The sequence below is a fragment of the Monodelphis domestica genome, chromosome 4 (assembly GCF_027887165.1).
Source record: "Monodelphis domestica isolate mMonDom1 chromosome 4, mMonDom1.pri, whole genome shotgun sequence".
Taxonomy (NCBI): domain Eukaryota; kingdom Metazoa; phylum Chordata; class Mammalia; order Didelphimorphia; family Didelphidae; genus Monodelphis; species Monodelphis domestica.
In genome coordinates this window covers 229,105,664-229,133,461 of record NC_077230.1, presented here as the reverse complement: position 1 = coordinate 229,133,461, position 27,798 = coordinate 229,105,664, and the positions used below count along the sequence as shown (strand labels likewise).

At 39.4% G+C, this 27,798-nt stretch overlaps 3 protein-coding genes across 6 annotated transcripts in view; 2 read left to right on the top strand and 1 right to left on the bottom strand.

Annotated features, from left to right (window-relative positions):
• The first annotated feature begins 1,307 nt into the window (after positions 1–1,307).
• TLCD5 (TLC domain containing 5) lies at positions 1,308–10,162 on the top strand. Its single transcript, XM_001380270.4, has 3 exons — positions 1,308–2,078; positions 5,774–5,973; positions 7,162–10,162. The coding sequence occupies exons 2-3, from the start codon at positions 5,775–5,777 to the stop codon at positions 7,698–7,700; spliced, it is 738 nt and encodes a 245-aa protein (XP_001380307.1). The 5' UTR covers positions 1,308–2,078; position 5,774; the 3' UTR covers positions 7,701–10,162.
• LOC103105286 (translation initiation factor IF-2-like) lies at positions 7,039–16,330 on the bottom strand. 2 transcript variants are annotated; one of them, XR_008911285.1, is made up of 2 exons: positions 14,529–16,330; positions 7,039–8,543 (listed from the first exon to the last, which is right to left on the bottom strand). XR_008911285.1 is itself a non-coding variant. In XM_007494635.3 (2 exons), exons 1-2 carry the CDS (start codon positions 16,328–16,330, stop codon positions 8,526–8,528), a joined length of 633 nt encoding a protein of 210 aa, XP_007494697.1. In that variant the 3' UTR covers positions 7,039–8,525. The 2 variants fall into 2 exon arrangements, 1 of the variants encoding a protein (XP_007494697.1); XM_007494635.3 differs by having other exon boundaries at positions 15,716–16,330.
• Positions 16,331–16,539: 209 nt separating this feature from the next.
• Positions 16,540–27,798, top strand: part of ARHGEF12 (Rho guanine nucleotide exchange factor 12) — a 227,338-nt gene continuing 216,079 nt past the window's right edge. For all 3 annotated transcript variants that reach the window (XM_007494637.3, XM_056794216.1, XM_007494636.3), the window contains exon 1: positions 16,540–16,663. In XM_007494637.3, the coding sequence (XP_007494699.2) occupies positions 16,632–16,663 (32 nt within the window). In that variant the 5' untranslated portion in view covers positions 16,540–16,631. The remainder of the gene's footprint in view (positions 16,664–27,798) is intronic.

Sequence of the window (27,798 nt, the reverse complement as noted above, 5' to 3'; positions counted from 1 at the left end):
TAGTAGTCTATCATTTGAAACTACACATTATTGGAACAATATTGATGTTTTAAAAAAAAAGATGGTCTTTTGTTTTAGGGAGAAACTTTGGGTCACTGAAAGTGCTATAAGATTTCCCAAGTTTAATCTAATCTATTATTTTCCTTGTATATAATACCAACTCAGTTTACTATCCATCTGCCATATTTCTCTAAGATGAATGCTCCAGTGGACTGGTACTATGGACTTTTCATGCAACCATATATTGAAGTTCTGAAAGAAATATCTTTCATCTCCTTGGTTTTTCCCAAGTGGATAGTTCAGCTAAACTTTGAGAAAGAATGTTAACCACATTAAGATAAAGAACTATGGGAGTAGAAACGCAAAAGAAAAACTTATGACTTATCACTTGTTTATATGGATATGTGATTTGGGGTTTCAGTTCTTTGGTAAAAGTGAATAATATAGAAATAGGTATCAAATGATAACATTTGTACAACCCAGTAGAACTGCTTATTGGTTCTAGGAAGGGGGAGGGAAGAAGAGAGGGAAAGAAAATTAATCATGTAACATGGAAAAAATTTTTTTAAAATATATTTTATTTGATCATTTCCAAGCATTATTCGTTAAAGACATAGATCATTTTCTTTTCCTCCCCCCCCACCCCCATAGCCGACGCGTAAGTCCACTGGGCATTAGATGTTTTCTTGATTTGAACCCATTGCTTTGTTGATAGTATTTGCATTAGAGTGTTCATTTAGAGTCTCTCCTCTGTCATGTCCCCTCAACCTCTGTATTCAGGCAGTTGCTTTTCCTCGGTGTTTCCACTCCCATAGTTTATCCTTTGCTTATGAATGGTGTTTTTTTCTCCTGGATCCCTGCAAATTGTTCAGGGACATTACACCGCCATTAATGGAGAAGTCCATTACGTTCGATTATACCACAGTGTATTAGTCTCTGTGTACAATGTTCTCCTGGTTCTGCTCTTCTCACTCTGCATCACTTCCTGGAGGTTGTTCCAGTCTCATGGAAAAAAATTTTTAAAAATAATATAAAAATTAAAAAAACAAGCATCAGATTTGGGAATTAATCCCACACTGACAATTAGTTGTTTCTTATCTGTTAAAATGAATTCAACTTCATTTCTTTTTGTAATGCTGTATAGGTGAGCATATACACATAGCTATAAATATACATAGATATCTATAGCTAGCTAGCTATGTGTTTCCATATGCTGATATCTATATAGTTCTATAGATATCTATATGTAAACGTACTTGTTTTTACTATCTTGATTTGAACATTATCCATATTTTAATGACATTAAAAGAACGGCAGGGAGAAAAAGGTGTAACCGCCATGAGGCATCTGGGAAGAGAGGATGAGGGCCGAACTTGTGATTTCAGTGATAGGGGAACCCTAGTGACGAGATAGCCTCGTTAGCAATTTAGTCTGAGATAGGTAGATTAACTCGCCCCAGAAACACAGCCAGGCTATTTCAGAGGCAGGAGTTTAAGCCCACCTCTACTGGGTTCAAAGGCCAGCTCTCTATCTAACCCAGCCCTCTGCCTCTTAGTTACATTCACAGAAATATCAGGGCCAAAGAAACGTGGCTGGATGGGCTGCGCTGGCAGTTAGCGCTGGCAGTGGACCCTTTCCTGTACCGCACCAAAGCCGAAGGGGTCGCCGAATCTGGGGCGGCCTAGCTCGGGGAAACAAGCCCTAAACACAAAGAGGAAGTTCGGTCAGTCCAGCCCCCTGGGACACATTTCACTCCAAGCTCCGCCCCGGCCACTCGGGGGGCGCTCGGCGGGTCCAAGAGGGCCTCCTCCTCCTTCTTCTCCTCCTGCCCGGCTACGGCTCTGCGTTCCATCCTCCCCGCCACCAGGTGCCCCCAGACCCCTGATTCCTCCTAGTCCTCCCGCCTCGCCGCTTCCTGTTGCCTGGATCCGGGCCTGAGCGGAGCAGCACCAGCAGAAGCAGCAGCAGCAGCAGAAGCGACAGCATCCCTCTCAGCATCCTCATCGCGGCAACAGTAGCATCCTTGCTGTTTTTCTGCGGGCCTGGCCCTGCGTGGCTGGCTCAGCTCTCGCCTGCAGGTACCCGCGTGGCGCGAATCCTTGGCCCAAATACCCTCCCCCTGTACTCCAGAGCTCCCCGGGCTGCGATCTGGGAGGGAGGGAGGGAGGCAGCCCCCTCTCCTGCCTCCATCAAAGGCCTCCTGCACCCCAGCCCCTGGTCCCGTCCTGGATCCCCGTCCTCTCCCCCCCCCCCCCATGCTTCCATTATGCTCCTCTTCCTTGCATGCTGTTCCTGGAATCCTAAACTAGAAATTGCACCCCTCTTTCCTAAAAATCCTGCATCCTCCTCTCTCTCCGGCATCCTATGACTTGCCCTCTGTACTTGCCCACTCCTCATTCTTCACATTTCACAGCTTGGTTCTTGAGTTCTCAATGCTAAACAACATAATAGTTAACACAGATACAGTGCTTTAAGATTTGAAAAAGTGCTTTAAGATTTGCAAAGCACTTTATGCATACATAGGGTCCTCACAAGGACTCTGGTGTTGATTTTTTTTGTTTGTTTTTTTACATTTTTGCCTTCTGTCCTAGAACTGATAGAGCACAGGTTCAAAGGAAGATGAGCTGTAAGAGCTAGGCAATTGGGGCTAAGTGACTTGCCCAGACTCAGGTAGCTAGGAAGTATCTGAAGCCACATTTGAACCCAGGACCCTTACTTCTCCAGGCCTGGGACTAGCTGCTCCTATCTGGTGCTATTCTTATCTCCATTTTATAGATGGAGAAAACAGAAGCCAAGAGAGGTTACAGGATTTTATCACCCAGACAAATAAGTATCTGAGGTAGGATTTGGACTCAGATTTTCCTGAATTTTAAGTCCAGCACTATTCCTCCACCACCTAGCAGCCTTACCCCAGCCCTAGCATTTTGCACCCCCATCCTTGAATTCTACACTGTACTTCAGTCATCTTCCTCTCTGCCAGCTAAAGGTTCCTTTGAGGTGCTGGTCATTTGGCCTAAATTCCAGCCTTTAGGAGAGTGTCAGTAGCAGATCTAACTCTAGTCTTCCCTAATTGAAATTGTCCAATACAGAGACCTGGGTGGGTTTGTGAAGGGCTGACTTGGATCTCCCAGAATTCTTGAACTGCAGAGTGGGTCAGAATGTGAAAAGAGATCCTTCTGGTACCTGTAGACTGACTTGAGGCTTAGATGAAAGCGTATGCTGAGGAGGGGAGATAGACAGCTCTACTGGGTGTCCCATCACACTCCCCTCCCAAAATTAGCTGTAGGTGAGTATATTTCATTGACAAACCTCTCTTTAGCTGGTTATCCACTTATTTATTTAGGATTAGTATTTGCAAGTGGGTTAGTGTATACATGCTGTCAGGGAATTAGGATCCCATCAAAGAAAAAGGCTCTATAAATACCAAGTATTATGAGCATGTCTAAAGGAGCTGATCCGCCTTACACTAGCTATTGACCTTTAGAAGGGAGGAGGATGGGAGGATGCTTGCTTTCTTTTCATTACAGGTGTCCTGAAAAGGCTGTTTTTTTCCACTCCGTTTTTTGAAAAATTGACTGTTTTTCTACAGAATTATCAGGAAGTATAGGATGTGAGAACTATAAAGGACCTTTGAGATATGTTCATACAATTTAGAACTGAAAAGTATTTTGGATGTCATCTAGTTCAACCCCTTCATTTATAGATAAGGAAACTGAAGCCCAGAGAAATTAATCGCATAATCCAACTCCCTAATTTTCTAGATTAGGAAAGTTACACAACTTTAGGCAAGGTTTTAACCTTTCTGGGTTTATTTCCTGATGTGAAAAATTAGAAGGTTTAACTATATGATTGACCTTTCTGGCCTCAGTTTCCTTATCTATGAGAGGGTTTGAATTAAAGGACATCAAAAGTTTCTTCCAGCTTTAAATACTATCTAAACCTTCGGTGGCAAAGCCAGGGCTAGAACCTTGCCTCCTGACTCTCTCTTTAAGTATTGTTGATCAAACCCTTGAATGATATCTAGGTGATAAGAATGTGGTAGAATGTGGTTATGAAGAAGTCTTTATTTGAATATATTTTGGGGAGTGGTTTATGAGTTGGGGATATAAAAATTCTGCTATGTTGTAATACACAATTTAATATTGTAATGTAATTCTACCTATCAAAATGAAAATAACAAACTGTCATAATGGTACATAAAATTCCTTCTGAGATGAGCTATTAAGTGTTTGTGCCTTGTTTATACTCGTAGATAAGCACTTTATGAATGTTAATAAAAATGAAGTTATTTGCGTAATCTCATCTTGAATGACTAAATTCATCCCCATCTTAACTGCAGCAGATTTCTAAGTGAAATGTTCTGCCTTTGTTTAAATTTTCCAAAAATCACTTTTTTGCATCTTTTCCACAAGAAAATAAAAGTTATTTATTTCCTCTCTGCTTTTTCCTACTTGTGTGAAGATTTGGGCGGAACTGATTACAACTCTGGCTTTTCTTCATTGATGAATATCTGTGACCTTTTTAATCTAATTTGATTTAAGCTACCCCTACATTTTGATTTTTTACTTCAAGGTTCTGAAAAGTATGCAGCTTAAAATCTAACCTTGGATGTATATCACATCAGATTAAAATTGTCATGTTCCACATGACTTTCCTCAGTGACAACAAACAATAGCAATTCCTTCTTAAGACATGTTTTGTTGATCTTAAAAACAAAACAAGACAAAAACTTCCCAGTGATACTCCTAATTTTGAGGCCCCCAACCTACTATAACAGTGAATAGTAATACAAAAACAAATCAACCCATTGGCCAAATGAGAAAATATGTGGCCCATTTAATCAACCAATCCACTAGCAGGCAAGCCTTTTATCAAGTACCTACTAAGTGCCAGGCATTGTGCTGAGTATAGGAGATGCAAAGACAAAAACAATGCTAGCTTTAAAAAAAAAAAACAACTTACCTTCTGCCTTAATATAGACTCTAAGGCAGAAGAACAGTAAGGGCTAAGCAATTGTGCTTCAGTGACTTGCCCAGGGTTACATAGCTAGGAAGTTTCTGAGACAGATTTGAACCCAGGACCTCCTGTCCTCCAGACCTGGCTTTTGCTCCACTGAGTCACCTAGCTGCCCTCAATACTAGCTTTTAAGGAGCCTATATTCTACTGGGAAGACAACATGTACATGTATAAGTATACACAGAATGAAGGCAAAATATAGGAGGTAACTATATGCTGTAGAAAAGTGGGAGAGCTGTGTCACTGATGTCACAATTGTTCAGAGTTCTGTGGTTGCAGTTCTAAAACTTCTCCCAGGAAAGGATTCAACTGAAGTTTTTGAAATGTGAATGTATTCTCCTCACATGTATGTTATTAAGCCTCCCTGTCATAGAGGAACTAATACAGGGAGAAGTAAAGTGACTTCCTGGAGGCCACAGGGCAAGTCAGTAGTAGAGCTGAAGACTTATTTACAGTCATTGAGCATAAAAGCATGCATGGCTCTGAACAGAGAGCCAAGAATTTGGCTTGCCTTTTAAAAGCATGCTATGTCAAGGTTATATGGGGTCAGAAGGAGTTCCATTGAAATTTGAATAGAAAATTTGTGGCCATGTAGGTTAGGAAGAAGAGTCATGGGGAGGACTATTTATGTGCATGTGGGTTTGTGGTTTCTTAGCACTCTGCATCAGAGATGAAGATGCATGTATGCAAAAACCATGACTTGCCTTTTTAGGGTGAGTTCCCCTTGATGTGTCTGTTTTTGATTTCTCTATGACAGGATGTCAGCTGCTTTGTGTGTGCAGGTTCTGTGCAGCCTGTGTGGCTGGCTGTCACTCTACCTTTCTTTCTGTCGCTTGAATAAACATCGGAGCTATGAATGGAGCTGCCGACTGGTTACCTTTACGCATGGAGTCCTTTCCATAGGCCTTTCTGCTTATATTGGCTTTATTGATGGTCCTTGGCCTTTTACTCACCCAGGTGGGCTTCAGGAATTTTACCTTTGGATTTATGGACTGGGGGGAATGCCTTGGAAGAAAGGGAATTTTCTAGAGAATTGGTACAACATTGAAGGGTGATTCCCATTATGAATCACTGTTGAGACACTCATCCATCCTGTATGGTGTTTACCTTTATGGTTTCTCTGTCCTTATATATGGACAGATTCTGATTTGCTAGTGCCTCAGCCCTGAATAGGCCCTGAGGAATCTATGTTGTGCTATTTTGCTATCCCTCACCGATTACGCCAACAGAGTAAATGTTAGCCAAAGTAAATTGTACAAAAGCCTTTTTCTATTCCTCATTTATCTATGCCTCAGTTATCAACATTTCTCAGCCACTGATTTCATATGATCCCTTTTTGAACTTATGAGTTTATTTCTCGATTTTTATTTATAGAAGAAAGCAGTCTTTAAACTTTGTTTCAAAACTCAAAAATGTTCTATAGGCCCTTCCCCCCCCAACATGATGTTAACATGCTGCCATGACTGTAATGTACTTTGAGGAGGATAGGAATAGGGCTACTACCTGTCTACTATTAAAACATTAAGGTAAGAAATAAACGTGATATTCAGGGAACAATGTAATGGGGATAGAAGGGACAATTCATCTTTGACTGAAGAATGCAGTCATGAGATTTTAATCTAAATGACCAAATGCCTTTAATTGGTTTTAAAATGATTTCTTCAAGAGGCTATCTTTTATAGACTCCTTTGGCTCTCAAAATTATCATTTATACAGAGCTGTAAAATTTACAAAGTACCTTGTATGCAATAAGGTACTATCATTAACCCTATTTTACATATGAGGAAACTGAAGGTCAGAGAGATTGTGACCTTTTTAATGTAACACAGTTAGTATCTAAGGAAGTATTTGAACCCATGTCTTCCTATCTTCCAAACCAAAGTTCTATCTCTTACACCAGGTGACTTGGTTCTGATTCATAGGAAATGAATCCCTAGGGTTGTAAAAAATAATTCGGTATGCAGATTTTCTTAGAAGCTGATCTATAGTCACAGAAATCATACATGAAATGAAACAAAGAAATGTCCTTGCAATTATTCTGGCTTTAATTGAGGCTACAGAAGCTTGGAAGATGGTATAGGACTTCTGGGAAAGATAGCATGGTTCACAGAAACCCAATTTAATCTTTTTTTTTGTTTATTTCAGGATTACCCAACACTCCTCTTCAAGTACATGTTCTATGTCTCACCCTTGGCTACTTCATCTTTGATCTTGGCTGGTGCATCTACTTCCAGACAGAGGGAGCTCTGATGTTGGCTCATCACACATTGAGTATCTTGGGTATCATCATGGCTCTTGCTCTTGGGGAGTCAGGCACTGAGGTCAATGCTGTTATCTTTGGTAGTGAGATCACTAACCCATTGCTACAGATTCGATGGTTCCTCCGGGAAACGGGGCACTACCACAGTTTCACAGGGGACGTTGTCGACTTTCTCTTTGTGGCTTTATTCACCGGAGTGAGGATTGGGGTCGGGGCACGGCTTCTTTTCTGTGAAATGGCTTCCCCTAAGCCCAAGTGGTTTGTTAAGGCAGGTGGAGTAGCCATGTATGCGGTGTCCTGGTGTTTCATGTTCAGCATTTGGCGCTTTGCCTGGAAGAAGAGCATCAAGAAATACCATGCCTGGAGGAACCGTAGGGGTGAGGACCGACAACTGAAAACCAACGGACATCTCAAAGTACACTAATCAGGGCTTACAGTTTGCTAAGAATGAGGGTTAGGAACTTCACTGTCTTAAAAGGGTAGGCTTGGGAATCAAGTGGTGGTTCTGCTATGGAATTTGATACTCATAGCAAACTTAGGAGAAGTGTTTTTTTTTTTTAGGGGCTTAATTTCAGGGAATTTATTCAGTTCTAGAGCACAAATATGAATGTCAGTATTGAGTATTAACTTTTGCACTGGCACACTTGAAGTAACTGAGGCTTCATTGCAAGAGGTATGAGGATTTGAGTCAAATCAGAACTATGTGGAGAGCTCTGCTGGGATCCCTGATTATTGTCTAAAGGTCCTCATGTTTTAGGGTAGCTTGGAAGGACCAGTGAAGTGAATTATATTACCCATGTCACTTTGAGAAGAGTGATTTCTTCCATTTATTTATTACCTAATGTATTTATTTATATTCCTCATCTGGTCTATGCCACCACTGTTAGAGAGAATTTGGTAGAGGTGTCATTGGCATTTTGGTATGGATCATGGAGACCAAACTTAATCTCTGCCACAACAACAGATAATCCTTGCAGAATAGGAGAGTATAGGGGAGGGAACATACTTACTTGCAGTCCCAGCAAGACCATTTCTACAGCTTACAGGACTTTAGGCTTTTCTAGGCAAGCTGCAGTAGTATGGAGAAATTTATAGGGACCTGTTGACCAGGTTCTGTTATACCAGGAAAACTGTATTCTAGTTCTCAGGGGCTTTAGTACATTAATCTCCTGCGCTTGAGAGGCTATGGCTGGATTCCATGGGAATTTACTATGTGGATTCCACTGGGCTTGAGATGGCAGTTCAGGTTTCAACTCAGCTGTAAGCACTGCAAACGACAACCAAAGACAAGTAAATTGTTGTGCTGGCTCCAGGGCAGTGAAGCTGCATTTTTCTCACATCTATTCCTTTCTGTCCTGTCATAATACCTTTACTCCTCTAGCTCTTAAAAATAGTGCCACTAGATTATGTGGATTCATATCGCATAGCCAGTTCTGAAGGAACAAAGCACCCATGTGGATCAATGTTATCCTTTTAAGCCTGACCTCTGCCAGCAAACAGAGAAAAGGATTGGGAATCACAATTTCCTGGTTTCTCTGCCTAACACTACCAGTAACTTGGCAGATGACATAGACCCTGAATCACCATAGTCTACTGGGTACAGCACTCTTATTTCCATTTAGAAGACTTGGGTTCAAATTCCAGCTTTGCCAAGTTATCTGTCTGACTCTGGATAAGTCACTTAAGCTATGTAGGGGTCAGGTTCCTTATCTGTAAAATGAGGGAGGGGGTTGGATTAGATCTAAGACTACTTCCAGCTCTAGATCCTATAGGATCACTTAAGGTCTAGCTGCCATTTTCCCTTGCTGTAAGGATAGCCATAGCTTTCTCACCAAGAGTATTGTGAAATCTTTTGGATGTCTAATTAAAATTATTTATAAAAGCCACAAGTGGCATTTATTTATCTGTTTTGGATTAGGCCTATGGCTGGTTAGCTCAGTTGGTTAGAGTAGAATGCTGCTGAACCTTATGTCACAGGTCAATCCTCATATAGATTAAGGAATTTCACTGTTTCACATCCAGAGACTAGCCTGACTTCATCCAGTTGTCACAAAAATGGATGCCTTTGGACACAGGAGGGATCAGGCATAGGCATGGGAATGAATCAATATATCACACCTGGAAAAACAACAAATTCATTTTTCCTATTATTGGCAGGTCACTAGCATTATCCTTGTATAAGAAGCACAGGCTATGAGGCTATTACTCTTATTTGTTTTGAGAAGCATTTCTTGCTAGGCATTGAAATAATCTAACAGCCGTCATCTCTACCATATCCATGGAAAGCAAGTGAGTTACACTCCAGCAATATCTGGGTATTTAAGGAATGATGATTTCAGCAAAAGCTTATAGTGAGGAGTGTGGCTTGGCACATGGACTCTAAAGAAAACTGGCCTTTGGATTTTGGTACAGTAAAATCTCTGTACTAGCCAAGTGAATGCTCCTGATATTACAGAACATTCCTTTCTCCTTCCCCTTGACAAGTGGATGGGGGAATCTTGCAATTTGTAGGTAATCTCACAAGAAAGAAGCTCTTGCTAGTGTGTGGAATTATGAGTTAACTCCCAGGCAGCTGGCAGAGGGAAAGGGATTCCTCATAGCAGCTCTCCTGTGTGTTGTGGTTGGGACTTGTATAGAAACCTCCCCAAGAGAAAATGTGAAATGAAGATGACTCAGCAGCTGAAGGAATATGCTAGTCTTCTTCCATCACTAGGTACCAGAAAGGGCTAATACACCTGTGGTGTTGTGGAAGGAAAATGAAGTACTAATTTACATTTGGATTACTATGTAATAATAACATTTTAACCATGAAGGATTTATATATAAGTATATATTTATTGTTTGTATTAAATTTTATAAAAATAAACAACTTTGTATGATACCAAACCTGCATTTATATCTTTATTTGTGGCTTTGTAGATTAACTAAAAAAAAACAACAACTGGGGCAGGTTCGGGAGCTACAAACCTTTCAATTTTTCAATTGGTTCCATCCACATTACACATTGAAATAAATAACTTCCATTTCCAACCCATCCACTCCTATTCCTGCTGTCTTTGTACTTTGGGTGGATTTTGGATTGGATGGGTACTCTTGCCAGTTGCACACTGCAGCTCCTCTGTCCCTTATGAGAATCTTTTATAAGTTGCTGTGGCTGATAAATTCATCATTGCACCAGGCTGATGTTGACTCTATAAAATGAGCTGTGATGGTTCTTGGTTTCAGATTTATCTAGTGTATCAGTGAGTCAGTAATCAAAGTCTTTCCAGGTTGACAGGATGTGTTAGAGCTTGTGCTTTATTGGCAGAGGTTGCAAGAACCTGAGGGTCTTCTCAATGCATCAAAGTAAGACTTTAGTGGAGTATTCCTTTTATCTTTTTAGCATCCCAACAAGGGATTTCATCTTTAGGGGGAGGAGAAGGAGAAGGCTTCCTGGTATGGAAATTGCCTTTACTAATGAAATAGGCAACTGAGTTATAAATTATTGACTCAGAGGTCCCTGCTTATAATGGAGTTACAGAATTTGTCTACTGTAACAGAATTAGTACATGTCAGAGGTAGACACTGAATCAATGTCTTTCTTACTCTTAAGGCTATATAAAGAGATTTCTTGTTTAGGTAAAACTAACATGATAAGTAAACTCAATATTCAGTTCCACAAACATTAATTACCTTCTGTATACAAGGGACTGTGTTAGGTGCTGAGAGATATGATAAGCAGACAAATGTAAAATATGTAGTAATTTTAATAGTAAGAGACCTCTAACATCGGTGAGGGTGGGTTGGGGTGGGGCAGGAAAGTCCCAGAGAAAGAAGTGACACATGAGCTATGTGTTGAAGGAAGTTGGGGAGTCTAGTGGAAAGATGAGGGAGTACATTCCAGACATGGTAAACCACTCATTTACTAGCATGGAGGCAGAATGAAGGAATGTCATACACAGGAAACAGCAGGGCAGGAGAATAAGACTGGGAAGGTAGATGAGAGGCAGACTTTTAAATTCTATGCTGAAGATTTTGCATTTCATCCTAGAAGGAGAAGGAAGCCACTGAGAATTTTTGAGTAGTTTCATAATTAACATTTTTTTTAAAACCCTTACCTTTGGTCTTGGAGTCAATACTGGGTATTGGCTCCAAGGCAGAAGAGTGGTAAGGGCTAGGCGATGGGGGTCAAGTGACTTGCCCAGGATCACACAGCTGGGAAGTGTCTGAGACTAGATTTGAACCTAGGACCTCCCATCTCTAGGCCTGACTCTCAATTCACTGAGCCACTCAGCTGCCCCCTTACATTTGTTTTAGGAATATCAGTTTGACAGCTACGTGGAAGATGCCTTACAGAAGGGAAGAGAAAGAGAAGCTACAAGTCCAGTTAAGGGGGGTTAGTCCAGTAATCTAGGTGACAGCTGATGAGATCCTCATCTATAAAATATCTCCATGTATTTAGGTTCCCATGAAAACCTAACCAAACAAAAAAAAAATAGAAAAGGAAGTGTTTCTATTTCTCTTTAAGTCTTCAGCCTGATTTTTCCATAAGCCTGTAGGCATTCCGTTTTAGATTTTCCTAGGTTAGGTCAGGGGTTAAGCAAGCAAGGTTAAGGTGGAAGGTTGATTCCCTTAAGCAAAGATCATTTAACTTTACATGTGTTCCTTGGCCACAGTCTGTACTCCAAGTCCTTAGCTAGCTGAGTTGCATATTTGCACTGCTGGTCACAAGGGGAGCCAGCTGAGAATGTGTTATATAGCTGAGTGCAAAAGTTTACCACTGAAAGAACAACCCAAATGCATGCCCTGTTAATATCAGGTCATTTGTGCCATTTCCTAATGTGGAAATCAGCATATTTCTTTTCCTTGGAATATTCAGTTAATCTGGTTCTAAAATCACCCTTTTAATCACATTTTACCTTTTTATTTTTAAAAATCAAGTTATAGCAATGTAGTATACAGCAGAAAGAGTGCTGGATAGAGAGTCAGAAGATCTGGGTTTGAATCCTGGCACTACCTCTCATTTCCTTAGACAATTCATTTAACTTCTCCGATTGCTCTTTCCTTATCTCTAAAATAAAGAGATTGGACTAAATAATCTTCATGCTTCCTTCCAATCTTCCAATTTATGATTTTAAATGAAGCTATCCCTTTTCCATTTAAACTTTTCAGGGGAGATGAGATAGCCGTTTTCAAATATTTGAAAGGCAGAATGTGGAAGACAGATTAGTCTTGTTCTGTTTGGCCCAAGAGGAAAGAACTAGTAACAATGGGTGGAAGTTGCTGAGAGGCAAATTTAGGTTTGATGTAAGAAAAAAATAACAAAACAACAAACAGCTTCCTAAAAATTAGAGCTATCTAAAAGTGGAATGGGCTATCTCAGGAAGTAGGGGGTTTCCTCTCATTGGCAGTCTTCAAGCAAGAGCTGGATAATCTCTTGTGGAAGTATTATAGGATTTCTTTTTTGGCTACAGCGTGGATGACTTCAGAGTTCTCTTCCAAACCTGAATTCTGTGATTCCAAAAACTATAGATCCTTCTGAAAAAAGCCTTTTCTATTCTCTAGAGAACTGGGGTAGGGGAGGTTGACTGTAGTATTTCAGTGCATAATTCCTATTAAATAAATAATTTTATCACTACCAAGGGAGAATTCGTGAAGAAAACACTGGCTTGGGAGTCAGGAGACCTGACTGTTTAGTCTTGGTTCTTCCACTAACTCCTTGTGTGATATTAGACAAATTACTTAACATTTCATATCTCTTTGTTTCCCTACTTGTGAAATGAGGGTTAGGCTATCTCTAAGAATCCTTCTAGTTTTAACATATTGTTTTATTTTTTTTCTTCATACCTAGGGGGTCTGTTAAATTTAGAATTATATTGAAAACAGTTTCCTCAAAAATAGTGCATACAAAAAAAGGCCCTTTAGGATTATGAAGGGAAGAGGGGAACCCATCTTTACAATACATCATGGTGAGTTGCTAGAATGAATTTGATACTTCTAGCAAAAGGATGATGTGAAAGGAAGACAGTCCTTTACTGTGAGAGTCTGAATAATCATAGAGAATTTAGTTTTGAATTATGTGTACCAAATATAGATCTTGTTCAAAGACTTAATGAAGTGGATGGATCTCTAACTGTTCAATAATAATTTTTTTTTAGTAGTAATTTTGCCAGGATAGTTTAGGATGGAATTGTGTCATACTAGGATATTCCAGCAGGTGGCAATATATCCTGCTGACATCATTAGGACTTAAATGACCTGTATTATTAAATCTGTTTCTTTCCAAAAATAAACATTACAAAATTAGCTGGCTCTTCACTGATCTCAGAAATCAAGCAGCTAGAGTAATCTTTGGACTCTGTTTTGATTTTTTTCCTCTGTGGTACGTCACCTTTAGCTCAAGCAAAAAGAACATTCAGGGATATGATTCTTCTTGTGGAATGACATTCACAGAAAACAATGTTGAAATGGAATTGTTTTATCTCAATTCCTACACTTATTAAATTCTGATAAAATTTCCATTTTGACCAAATGGCTGTAATCACCAAACCTTCTAGTTTCATCTGTAAAAGAAAGAATGAGCAAGGTTTCTCAGAGAAGGTTAAGCATGTCAAATTTGGCAACAATTTTTTAAATCCTTCCTATGTGTAGAGAATCTGGTATTGTGGTAGACAGCTTACATAAGACAAAGTTCCTGCCCTCATGGGATTTATAATCTAGAAGAGTAATATAATATATATATACACACATATATATATAACTATAATAAAAATATATGTTAAGTGGTCCAGTGGAAAGAGAGCTTCAAATCCCATCTCTGACACTCCCCATTGTTACCTTAGGAAATCACCTTTCTCATACTTGCTTTGTTTTTTTTTTCCATCTCCAAAGTGACAGAGTTGGGACTCTTTTTTGGTAGTTTTATACTGTTAAGGTTGGTTCCAGCCCAAAATTTATGACCCTCTGATAATGTATATAGGGAAATGTAAACAAAATCCTCTAATAATCGAGATGGGGGATGTCATTACTGCCCAGAATAAGGGTGGGTAGAGAGAGAGGCATGTAGACACTTGTATGGGTAGAAATACAAAAGCAAAGGATTTCTAGAAAAAGGAACAGTCAAGGCATTTAATACTTGGACACAAAGACTTGTAGAATGAGGATATAGTGGGCTCAAATTCCTATAATGTTGACCTTTACATCATATATAAGTAGATAACAAAGTAAAATATGTGGAAAAACCTCCAGAGAAAATATATTCTGTATAGATTACCTTTGATCAAAATACCAGAAAATGCCCTTTCTTTTCATTCCACAAACAGCTATGAGAACTGCAGAGAAAACAGCATTGCATGCTCTCTTCTGTGACTGCAAATAACACACCCTATTTTTCAAGGCAGAAAACAGGCTAAAGGTAACATATCAAGATATCACAAAATATACAGCCAGAAGGGACCTAAGAGATCAGAAAACAAAGATAGAGAAGCCAAGTGACTTGCTCAAGGTTACACAGGTATTAAATTTCTCAGATAAAATTCTCAAACCATTTGCATTTTTCTCCAATGATAGCATTTATCACTAATACTTAGCCATAGGAATTAGTCTCCCAATATCTTCCTGCTGCACAGATGAAGAAGCTTTTGTCCCATTTGGGTGTCTCTAGTCTGTTTTCAAGGCCACCAGGAGGTTCCCTCTTTGAGCCAAGTGGAGCCAGTCTCTCTCTCTCTCTCTCTCTAATTGCTTCGCCTTTTGAATAGGAGACAGTCAGGATATAACTAGGCACCAGCAGCTCTTCAGCATGAGGGCAATGGAGAAATACTATTCACCTGAGGAAAAGCGTTCATACGGTGTATTGGATCCTAGAGTTGGATGGAATTTGGGCCAAAGCTTAAGTCCAACCCCAAGCTACTCGCAACCCCCATCTTACAAATAAGGTTAGAGGAACTGGGGCCTTAGTGATTGCTCCAAGTACCACTGCTGAGATTTAACCCTACAGTTCCAAGTTCCAAAACGAGAAAAGTCAGGAAAAGAGAATTACTGACGTGGGTCCTACAACTAGCTCTTCTGGGGGCTGCTGGCTTCACCAAAGAGTGCAGGTTCGTTACCAGACCCTGAAATCTGACGGCCGGCCCCTCCTTGGCTGGACTACTTTTTCTTTCCTACTCCAATGCGCTGCCTGCGGGGGAGGCGCCCGGATCTGGGAAGAGGCTGCAGCAGCGGCGCCCCTGTGCTCTGTGTGTGTGTGTATGAGCTGCGCGGAGGAATCTTGCGTGAGGCGGTCTCCAGAAGTAAGAGAAGAGGCAGGGAAAAAAAAAAGCAAAAGAGAGAGAGAAAAGTAGGGCGGGGGAGGAGAGTGAGTGTGGGAGAGCTAGCTTGGAGCTGCAGAGGACAGAACCGGAACCGGAACCCGTGCACGCTGCTGGAATCGTCGTGACCCCCTCCTATCCCCCCGCCACTTACCTTGGGCGTCCAGCGCATTCCCTGTTTCCCCCTCCCCCTCCGTCCCAAGCGCGCTCCCGAGAAAGCCCCGCGGGACCTGGTGAATCGGCCCTGAGGGGTGTCCCTGCTGCCGTTGCCTTCGCCGCCGCGGCTCCCTGCAGGCCGAGCTGGGACAGGCCCCTCTCCAGGGAGGAGCCGCGGCGGAGTGCGGAAGAAGCCGGAGCCAGTTCCCAGGGGATGGAGAGCCGCGGCCCGCAGCGCTGAGAGACCTCGGCTCCTGACTTCTCTTCCTTCTCCTCCTCCTCTTCCTCCTTCTGACTGACTCAGCGAGTGCTCGCACCCCTGCCCCTGCCCCCGCCGCAGCCGGGACAGCCCTCCCCGCGGGCAGACGGGACGGGACCCCGCCCCGGGGGACATGGAGCCTAACCCTGCGGAGCTGAGCGAGCCCGGCGCGGGACTGCCCCTTAGGAAGAAGCTGCAGCAGCAACAGCAGCAGCAGCAGCAGCAGCGACGAGCCGCCTGCAGCCCCAGATAGAGCCTAGAGGGCCCCTGTCCGGCTGCGGCCCCGGAGCCCGGAGAGGAAGGGGAGGCGGAGCGGGGCGCCCGGCTGCCGCCTGAGGACGGGGAGCCAGGCATCCTCACCCCTTGGCTGCCTCCCGCGGAGGCTCGAGGCTTTTCCCTTTGCCGGTCCCGAGGATTCCCCAGCGGGCCTGGAGCTTGTCCCCTTCTCCCCCCCCCCCCCCCCCCCGACTTCCTCGCCGGAGAAGCCCCTCCCGTTCTCCCCCATCCCTCTGTGAATGCCCTATGACTGTCCAGAGTTTGGAGTTGGACTTGGGCGTCCCTCTCGGAGCAGCGCCTGCTGGGGGTGGGGTGGGAGCTGGGGTGTTGTTGTAAAATGCAAGTTGGATAAAAAAAAGACCTCTCGCCAAGGGCCCCAATGAGTGGCACACAGTCGACTATCACGGACAGGTTGGTATGAAACTCCTTTTATTGGTCAGTCCTTGGTAGTGGGCTATTTCCCAGAGCCTCATCACCACTAGGGTTGACAGGCCCTGGGGAGAGTTGGGTTTGCATCTTTATAAAAGGTTCCTGAACTTCAGCCACTAAGTCATCCATCGGAATCATTTGGGAAATGTGACTTAAGATGCGGACCTTCTCAGTTTTCAAAGTGAAGCTAATCTCTTCTGATTCTCAGGGAGACACGTAGGTAAAATTAAGGTTGGATTTGTTTTCGCCACTAGTGAGATAATATGCCACAAGCCCTCGGAGAGGGGTCACTTTGGGTGAAGGTCAGTGCCTAACATCTGCTGGGTACTGGGGCTATATCAGTCACCCAGTTGTGTGGGCAGTTTTATATTTTGAGCTCGTGTGTGAGACTTGGGACTAGAGATTAATCTTTTATTTTATTTTAAAACCCCTACCTTCCGTCTTAGAATCAATACTATTGGTTCCAAGGCAAAAGGGGTAGGCAATGGGGTTTAAGTGACTTACTCAGGGTCGCATAGTTAGGAAGTATCACAGGTAAAATTTGAACCCAGGACTTCCCATCTCCCTGCCTGGCCCTTAATCCACTGAACCACTTAGCATTAACCCCTCCCCCCATCTTATACTCTTAAATCTTGACTTGTCCAGTTTTTTAATTGTTAGAGAGCAATTCTACAGATAAACGAAACTATATATCTTGTCGGGAGTCAGTGTAAAGCAACCACAGAGGTTAAAAACAAATTCTGATTGTTATGTTTCCATGTTTGCTATATTTCCATAATTTCTGGTTGCTGTATTAACCAAGAAAATGTAGTTTAAAGAATATCATAAGCACTAAAGGAATTATGTCCTGTTTCATCTGCGGACATGCTAGCTAATTTATTTATTAGTCTTTATTAAGACTTAGAATAGATTGATCATTTCTGAGTTGATAAGACAGCAAATACCTCTTATTGTTAATTAAACTTTAAATGTGATGTAGCAAAATTAGGCATGTTCATTTTAACAATGTTTTTACATATATTCTTTTCATTATGGTTTTGGATTCTTTTCACACTGTTGAACAAAAATGTAGTATATTTGGGTTCTGTGCCAGTTTCATGTTTTTCTTTCTGTGTTCTGAATCAGAATTCTATTTTGGAAGTTTTCTTTCTGCTAGAAAAACTTTTTAACACCACTAAAGAAACTGAAGTTCAATAAAACTATTGAAGTTCAATAAAAGAAGCCTCAAATTTAGTCAAGCCTATTAATCTTTAAATTTCTTGTGGTTAGTTAGAACAATAGGACTGGCAAAAAGTGTTTGAATTACTTTTAAGAGTTACACCCAATTGCTGGACTCATTTGTTGATTAAAAAAGAGCTGAATTCCATTATCATACCAAAACAGCTCCTCCAGAGACTGAAGTTGCACTTCCTCTTCCTGTTGATGCTTTCCACTATGTCACATGTACACTCACCTAAAGCATTCCACTGACATTTTAAAACTGTGTACATAAGTTTTTTTGAAGTGTATCATTTTCAAAAATGAGACTATTTCCTATAAATTATTTTTTTTTCTGTCTCCTTTGAGCAACCACCTGGCTTATCTTGTGCTGCCTGAGTTTGCTTCTGTTCCTCTTCCTTTCAGGGTGTTTTGCTTCTGGGAATCACTTTCAGGGGTGAGTGGGTAATTGTTTTCCTGGCTCATTCAATTTTTGCCTTTTCTGTTGAGCTATTAGGGAAAAAAACCCTATTAGCAATGAATGTGTTAGTAGTAGTTTTTACTTTGTTTTATAATGTGCTTAATTCTGTAGAAATGGAGTGTAAGACCACCAACTCATGCTCCACAGTTAACAGACAGTGATCTATTTTTTGATGTTCTTATTTGGGATTGAACTTGCCCATCTATTTTCATTTTTTTAGACATTTTCTTTGTTATTCAGGTACAGTACTTGATTCTTGTAGGCATTAAACTAAATTGCATGTCAGGCAAAGTATAAATTTAAAGTTTCTGTATCCTAGTTAGAATAATATGACAAAATCTTTAACGATACTATTTTAAGTTTCAGAGGACTATAAAATATAGGTAAATTAGTGAGGCGGTATGGATTCTGTTTTCTTAGGTATTTATTATGTTGTTAGTTCTTTCTCCCAAAGACCATACTTTTGCTCACTACTTAATATCGATTGAAAGTGTTGTCTCCCTAGTTATTAGCTAAAATAGTAGTGTGAATAGTTGTTTTATTATAACTGCACAACTTTGACTTAGTCTGACTTGTAGTACTGATTTGAATGTGTTGGGGATAAAATCTGGAAGTACTGGTTTAGGGTTGCGTCTGTGCCAAGGATCCTTAAGGATCATGAGTAGGGAATACTTCCCAGCTTCCTCTAGGCACCACCCACTGTGACCTCCTCTTTCCCTGTATTCAACTACAAAACAAGTTCGGATGGTATATGGTAGGTGTCTGACAACTAAAGTTTGTAGTGATTGGCAAACTGACAGTGGTCATGGACCTAGTTATGGTCTTTTCACATTTGAAGTATGTGGTATGTTTTCTGGTGTGTGCAAAATCACTCAGGCCAGCTGTGTGTGAGCCCGTGTTCTTTCATTGTGGTGCTTCTGACTGCACAGTCTGTCTGTCCCTAGCTAAAATCAGACTGGCTGGCTTTGGGCGTTGCTGTTTTGCAGTTTGTGGCAGTCGACACATGGTTGAACAAGATAAGGGTTTTATTCTTCTTAGTAGGGACGTGCTGGGACTAGGATCGAATTCAGCTATGCTCCTGCTCTGATTGGCTAATTTAGATGTCCAGAACCCTGTTGTATCCTGTTATTACTTTGTGGTTATATTAACTCATTCATTCTCTTTTCTTCCCTTCTTTTTCTTTAAAAACAAATGAAAAGAACCCTTGAACATACTAAAAATGTTGATTTTCTTGCAATCCTGACCATTTTGATAAATAGCTCTATTTTCTTCTACATAGTATATTTGAGAAGAAATAGGGAAAGAAAAAAACAACTAATTTACAAATGAGAATTATTTTGTTTTGCAGTTTTTATGTGTCCTAGCAAACTTTAGACTGTTTATCTTTCATAATCTTCATTTGGAGAGCGGTAGAATATACAAATATTGTCCTTGGGAGATATTTGATGACTGCTTTTCTGATCACCTAATTCTTAAATATTCTAATTGTTTCAATTTCTTTAGATAGCTTTCTGCTGTCCCTGAGAATGTAGTGATCCATGGTAAAAGAGATGTATTTTGAATGCCAGAGTAGAAAGTTCTTTTAATAGAATAAGGGAAATAATCATAGGTGATGTGTGATTATTAGCAAACAAGAATTTTTAGTAGTGGAATTTTAAAAAATATGAATCTTGAAATTTTGCTGTTTGAACTATTTAGACAGTTGATTTTCACAATTATCAAGTTGTTTTCTATCAAAATATAATCAGTTTCTTTTTTTGTGTCTAATGCTAATTGATACTCTCCATGTCTAGTGCTTTTTGATTTCTTTCCTTAAAAAAAGTATTCAAATTATAAAGGAAAGGAGTAAGTTCTTTTTGGTCTACAAATCTTTGACTTCTTTCATTACCAGTCAATGTTTTTCATTTTTTTGTGTGTGTGCCATATTCCTTTCTTCTCACCAAGTATCAAAGTTTATGTTGATTTAATATGGAGGATCTTATTGAGGTCTGCATACAATTTCTCTGTCCCTTCATCTTTGGTTAACAGATAGTGGTATTTAAACTGCTATTATTTTCATAGTGGGCATTTTACACATATTTTATCATGATCTCTGCAATGGGAGATAGCCAAATATGATCAATGTACTGATGTTTCTTGTTATCTTTGGATATGGGATAAAACCATTTCTGGTCAACTCTTATCTTTCTAAGAAGAAACTATGATCCATCCTTCTATTTAGGTGCAGTTTTCTTCTTGCTGGTTTTGTTGTAATGAGAATGTGGAGATTGACAAAGTGATACCTTATTTAGAATACCAACAACCAATTTAGAAATGGTTTAAAAATTACGTGATTCTTAGCATCCGGAACCCTTTTTCTGCCACTGCAGAATTTGGAGGGTGGTCAAAGGGCACTGATGGTGGGAAACTTAAGAGGATATAGACAAGCTTGGAGCATTGCAGTCTGCTTAGTTGTAGGAAAAAGCAGTTGAGTTAATCCTATAGATCAGTGCTTTTTTAATTATAAAGTATTTTTTCTTTCAAGAAAGTTAATACCATATCATGCATTAAAAAACATCCAAAAAATTTCACCTACATGTTATTTTCATTTTTTCATTTTTTGGATCTTTTAAAAAATTTATTCTTTTTAAAAAGTTCACTTAATGAGTCATTTGAAAAGTCAACATTAGAACTCTACTCCTGTTTTAATTGCAGAATGATTAACATAGATTTGTTTCATAGTTAACTGTTTCTCCTTTAAGTTAAAAAAAGTGACCAGGTAAATATTCAGTGAAGCATTTTGATAGCTCTGTTACCTGAATGAAACACTTTAAAGTGCTAAATTTAAGAATGTAATTTAGGTCATGGATTTAGAATATTTAATTAATGAAAACTTTTTTTTTTTGCACATCTCAGAAACTAACATTGTATTTGATTGTTGATAGTAGAGGTTCCCTGTACAATGAAAAGACCTTTTCTATTCTGATTTTTTTCTTGTTAGACCACTAGTATGTACAAATTTCTGTTATGTTTTCTTTCTGATGTGGCTTTCCTGCTAAAGCAGGGTACCTAAAAAGAACCAATTGGCCAATCAACAAATAATTATTAAGTTTCTTAAAATGTCAAGCACTGTGCTAGGTACTCGGAATACAAAGAAAAAAATTGACTTCGTCTTTGCTTCAAGGAGCTTTTCAGGGAAGACATGTACATATATAGTATATGCAAAATATAATACAAAATAACCACTTAAGGAATTGTCTGGGCCCCTGAGAGGTCATAATAGCCAGTGTGTGTCAGAAGCAGGACTTGAACCTAAGCCAACCTGATGTGTCTATTTTCTACAGACTGTGTCTTTAGATATTGCGTGTTTGTTGCAAAATAGGTTAAAAGGAAATTTGGGATGGTGAGGAGATGCAAAAGGATTTAGAGCTGGAATAGGTCCTCTGTTCCATTCCCCTGTTCATATAAATGAAGAAACTAGTCAGAAGAGTTGAAGCAATTTGCCTAAGGTCACACAGCTTCCAGGAATAGAGCCAGGATTCAAAGCATTGTTCTTTTACTCCAAATCCAATGGTATTTTCAGTATAGCACACTGCAGTTTCTGGGGCTCAGTTCCCTCAAATGATAGGTTTAAAGTAGATAATATGTATCATCTTTTCAGACTAAAAACTTCTGAATCTTTTCTAATTCAACAAACATATATTAAGTACCTGAGATTGTGCTAAGCAATGGGGATACAAAAAGAGGCAAAAAAATAGGTCCACCCCTCGAGGAACTTACATTCTAATGGGAGATTACACAGAACCAATACATACAAACTAAACTATGTACAGGGCAAATAGGAAATAATTAAAAGAGGGAAAGTACTTGAATTAAGGAAGACCTTTTGTAGAAGCTGGGATTTTAGTTGGGACTTAAAGGAAGTCAGAGAGGTCAGTAGTTGGAGTGGAAAAGGGAAAGTGTTCCAGGATTGGGGGGGATAGCCATAGAAAATGCCTAGAGGCTATGGAGTGTCTTGTGGGTGGAATAGCTGGGAGGCCAGTGCCTTACAATGTTTGTAATAGGTGTATGATCAGTGAATAGAGTGCTGGGCCTAGAGTAAGGAAGACCTGGGCCTAGCCACTAATTAGCTGTGAGATCTTGGGTAAGTCACTTAGCCTATATTAGCCCCAATTCACTGTAGAAGAAAATGGCAAACTAGTACAGTATCCTTGCCAAGAAAACCCCATGGACATTATAGTTCACAGAGTCAATGAGGGTTGGACACAAATGAACAGCAACATACTTTTCTGTATTAAATGATTCTATAAAAATTAGATGCTGGGGGGGGGCAACTGGGTGGTTCAGTGGATTGAGAGCTAGGCCTAGACAGGAGGTCCTAGGTTCAAATCTTGCCTTAGACACTTCCCCAGCTGTGTGACCCTGGGCAAGTCACTTGACCCCCATTGCCTAGCCCTTATCACTCTTCTGCCTTGGAGCCAATACACAATATTGAATCCAAGTGGGAGTCTTCTTTTTAAAAAAAGTTAAAAAAATTAGATGCTAGGTTCACCACTTCAGAGGTGCCTCAAGCTGAAGGCACTCATTACCATTGGGACTAACCATCTGATTTATCTTTGCAGAGTAATAGAATGAGTTATTAATGGATTTTGGTTATGATATTTAATGATATTTCAGGGAAAAGTTATTTGGAATGTTTATCTTCTAGTTCCTCTTCTAGATTGTCAAGTAAAGAAACATTTATTAGTGGCTATTATCTGCTAGACTCCTTGAGGGTAGGGATTGTATCTTTTCTATCTTTGTGTCTTTTAGTGCCTGGCAGAGTGTATGTGTAGTAGGTATTAAGATTTTTTGAATTAAAGAATTCACCATATTTATTTTGCTCTCTTTAAAATTTGAAGTCCTTAAATATAACCAATTCACCTAAATGTTTAGAATTCTTTTAATTATAAATTGTTTACTTCTGTCATCAAGTGAAGTGATTGTACATTTGGTGTATTGGTTAAAATCAGACCATATTTGTTTCCTGGATTATATAAAACCTGAGTATAGTGTGTAATTAGTGTTATTTTTCAGTTTTTTCATATATCTATTTTACGAGATCCAATTTTAGGGGTCATTGCCAATATTTTGGTAGTAGTATGTTAACAGATCTGCTCTAGGTCAGAAATGGATAATTCCAACAGGATGCCTGTTAGTGCCTTGTTAGGTCTAATTTTAAGTATCTCAAGGGGATGAAACTTCCATCACTTCCTGAGGAGACTGAACCATACACAATCTGATCTTTGAGTCAGGAAGTTTTTCCTGATACTTAACCCAAACTTTACTTTTAAGTTTTTTCTGTTACTTATATTACACTTTCTGCACCAGGCTAACTAGTTCTATTCCTTTTTGTATGTTTATACATATCTAAGGGCTATAACTGGTTATCATTCATTTTACTTGTTTTTTGCTTTGCCAAACGATGTATTTAAATCTCTTTGCTTCTTAGCATATTAATAATCTTACCTAAACTACCTCCTAGTTTTTGAATACAATATTCTATAGTTTATCTTGCTGAATTCTAGAAAAGTGATTGCCAATTCCATTCAGTTGATGACAATAGGTAGCATTTTTTATAATTCTTTTAAGTTTGCAAAGTGCTTTAAATAAGGTTAGAGAGCTTAAGAAATTTGTCCAAGGGGGCAGCTGGGTAGCTCAGTGGATTGAGAGCCAAGCCTAGAGACGGGAGGTTCTAGGTTCAAATCTGGCCTCAGACACTTCCCAGTTGTGTGACCCTGGGCAAGTCACTTGACCCCCATTGCCTAACCCTTACCTTCTGCCTTGGAGCCAATAAATACACAGTATTGACTTCAAGATGGAAGATAAGGGTTTAAAAAAAAAAGAAAGAAAGAAATTTGTCCAAGGTCACATTGGCATGCTGGATTGAAGCTGGATTTGAACTTGGGTCTTCCTGACTCCAGTTCCCATGTTCTGTCTACTAAATGATCTCATTACTTAGTTACGCAAGTTATTTATTTTTTTTAAATCAGAAAACTAATTTTAATCCCCTTGACAATTACTGGTCAATCCAATTTTTATTTCTGCAAATATCATCCTCACCCCACCCTCTGACTATTTTTAAACAGATGAAAATTAATCTTGGAGAGGTTTTGTCTTGTTAGTAAAGGTTTTGGGGACAGGATCTGAATCAAGATCTACCAACTCAGAGTTCCTGTCTATTCTTCAAGGTCCAGCTCAAATACTACTCCATCCCTGTAGTCTTGTTATATTATTTCCCCTCCAGAATTTGTGTTATTTTGTAACTTTTGAGTATAACAACTACAATATGTACTTCTACATGATATGTGTTTGTGTCTTATTCCAATACTACATTTTAAGCTTTATGAAGGCAGGGAACTGTTTTTTTACTTAAACATTATATCCCATGAGTTGGTATTTAGTAACTGATCATCATCTGACAAATAACTCTTTCACATTTGCTAAAAATGAAGATAAAGTATTTTAAATAAAGCACTATATAAATGCAAACTATTTTTGTTTGTGATACTTTGTATTCATTTTTCATTGTTAAATGAATAAGAGTTACTTGCCAAATGGTTGCTACTATATCTTAATGGTAATATAGTATTCTTGTACTATTATTACTATTTTAAATTAATAAATGTTATAGTCTAAATTGAGACAAACATTTTGTTTTCTGGTTGCAGTATTTACCTGCTATGAAAATGTTGCTATAGTTGGAAAGGGCCATATATCCTTATGGCAGGGGACATGTCTTTACCAACATATAGGCAAAGATACTCTTGAAAAGACATTACAAAGATATATAATATTATTAAAACCACAGGAACAGGTTACTCTTATGTATTTAACTAATGAGATTTGAACTCTCATAGTGACTTACACTTTGGTTCCTTCAAACCTAGAAATTTTGTTTTTCTACATCTATATTAAATATTTGATCTTTGAAATAAGTTTGTTAGTGTTTTTAATTTCAGGGGAGCTCATGAAAAGCTGAAGAGCTTTAGAGTCACATTTAGTTTGCCTGATCGTATGGTAGCAATATTTCAGAGTGCAGAAACTAATCATCTTATTTGTTTTCATCTTTTTCTAAGCTGCTCAAGTATCTGACACTGACTTTTGGTAAAAGAGAGAAAATATACCAAGTTTACCTCATTCTATCAGCATGTACCAGTTCAGCTGACCAAATTCAGATTCATACCAAAACAGGATCTTTTACCAATTTGAATGTTGAGTCCTTGGTTTCTGAGATCATAGTCACATGACAGCCTGGGTGATTTCCCAGTGTTGAGAGACTTGAGAATCTACTGACCAGTAAAAAATTAGTTTTCTTGCCTTGAGATTGTGAGTAACATGTCTATGAGAGAATTGGAAGGATTTAAAAGAAACTAGAATTTGTTAATGCTAGAGACTTGTTAGCTTCCAAATTTGAGCTTTTTCTTTTGAAACCTTAAGACTTATTGTAGTCATTTAGGAACATTGTTTTAAGAAAGAAATGCTATTTGAGACTTGCCCATAGGTTAAGGCTTTTTTTAGCTCTTCCCTAGATTAAGCAGTCAGAATTATATTTTAGGAAAGTTATAGTGGTTTTTTTAAAAATTAGAATCTGAAAGAATTCAATTTAACAAGCATTTATAAAGCACCTACTATGTACTGTAAGGTACCATTCTAGTGATTGGAATACCAAGATAAAACAACCTAGTTCTTGTCCCCAGGGAGCTTACATTCTTCTAAGAAATACCACACATATAGAGATAAATGGATACAAGGTAATTTGAAGAAGAAATGAGCACCATAACAACTTAGAGGAGCATCAGGAATGGCTTCATTAGGAAGTAAAATGATACCAGAGTTGGGCCCTAGGAAGCTAAAGAATATAAGAGGTAGCGGTAATGAATAGAGAGTACATTCTAGGCCGTGGAGGCAGCCTGTGTAAAGAAAGGTATGAAACTGGGAGATGAAACGTGAGTTCAGGGAACACCAAATAAACTAGTTGGACTGGACTGTATAGTTTTTCAAGAGGAATAATATGAACTAAGTCTGAAAAGAAGTTGATTTTTTTTTTAAACTCTTACCTTCCTGTCTTGGAATCAATAGTGTGTATTGTTTCCAAGGCAGAAGAGTGGTAAGGGCTAGGCAATGGGGTCAAGTGACTTGCCCAGGGTCAAACAGCTGGGAAGTGTCAGAGGCCAGATTTGAACCTAAAACCTCCCATCTCTAGGCCTGGTTTTCAATCCACTGAGCTACCCAGCTGCCCCCAGAAATTGATTTTAAATGTCAAACTGAAGTGTTTATATTTTATCTTAGAATCTGTAAGGATTCAGTGAAGATTCTTGAGTAGGGGAGTTAGATTTTCCAACCTGTGCTTTAGGAAGGTATTACTCTGGTGGCTCTGGGCAGAATGGATTAGAAAAGGGAAAGAATGCAGAAGAAGGTAGAGGCTATTGATAGATTTCAAGTGAGACATGATGGCTGCAGTGGGATTGATGAGAAATGAAGAGATGTAAATGATGGTTCAGAGACAGATTTGTCATTGACAAAACTTTACCGTTGATTGGATTAAGGAGATAGAGGAGAGTGAAGAGGGTAGTTCTGGGGTTGTTAGATTAGGTGATTGAAAGCATAGTGGTTTAATGAAGTTCATAGGAGCAGCTGAGTGGCTCAGTGAATTGAGAGCTGGGCCTAGAGAGAGATGAGAGGTCCTAGGTTCAAATGAGACCTCATACACTTTCTAGCTGTGTGATGGTGGGCAAGAGACTTAATCGCCATTGCCTAGACCTTACCACTCTTCTGCCTTGGAACCAATACATAGTATTGATTCTAAGATGGAAGGTAAGGGTTTTAAAAAAAATAAGTTCATAATAACTTGAAAGGGCAATATATTTTATGATATATGAAAGAAGTGTAGAGAGTTCCCAATCCTGAAATGCACCTAGAAAATACTGTGAAGGTAAGGTGTTCATACAGATCTTCCCAAAAACTTTAAATTGGTAATCAGACTATGTTAGACATAAGTTGATACATTGTGGTTTGTCCTGTATAGTCTCTGTGGTTTATTCAGAGGAAGTGGTTCTTGTGGGTGAAGGTCTGATCTTTTCAGAGATTGTTGGTGGCATATGCACTGTCAGCGAATTTCCCGTTTTATTGGCTCTTTGGGCAAGACCTACTCAGGGGAAGTGCTGCTGAAAAATACACTGTAGTGAGAGGATAGATAATCTTTTATGTATAATATCCATTTTTTGGGTGATATGAGGGTTAAATTAATGTTCGTAAAGCGCTTTAAAATCCTTTGATGAAGAATAGACATTTTTGTATATGATAGTAACATGCATATGTTATTGCAGAGTTTTAAAGAAGAATTTTCAGTTATATACTTTTTCTGTCAACATGGAGATGGCCATGTTATCTGGTAGAACAGTTACTCCTGGCCAGAAAT

Excerpts from the sequence above, each read along its gene's own strand:
- TLCD5 (XM_001380270.4), top strand. The coding sequence starts at position 5,775 with ATGTCAGCTGCTTTGTGTGTGCAGGTTCTGTGCAGCCTGTGTGGCTGG. Across the intron at positions 5,974-7,161 it reads TTGGCCTTTTACTCACCCAG|GATTACCCAACACTCCTCTT; the intron begins GTGGGCTTCAGG and ends TGTTTATTTCAG.
- LOC103105286 (XM_007494635.3), bottom strand. The coding sequence starts at position 16,330 with ATGCCTGGCTCCCCGTCCTCAGGCGGCAGCCGGGCGCCCCGCTCCGCC.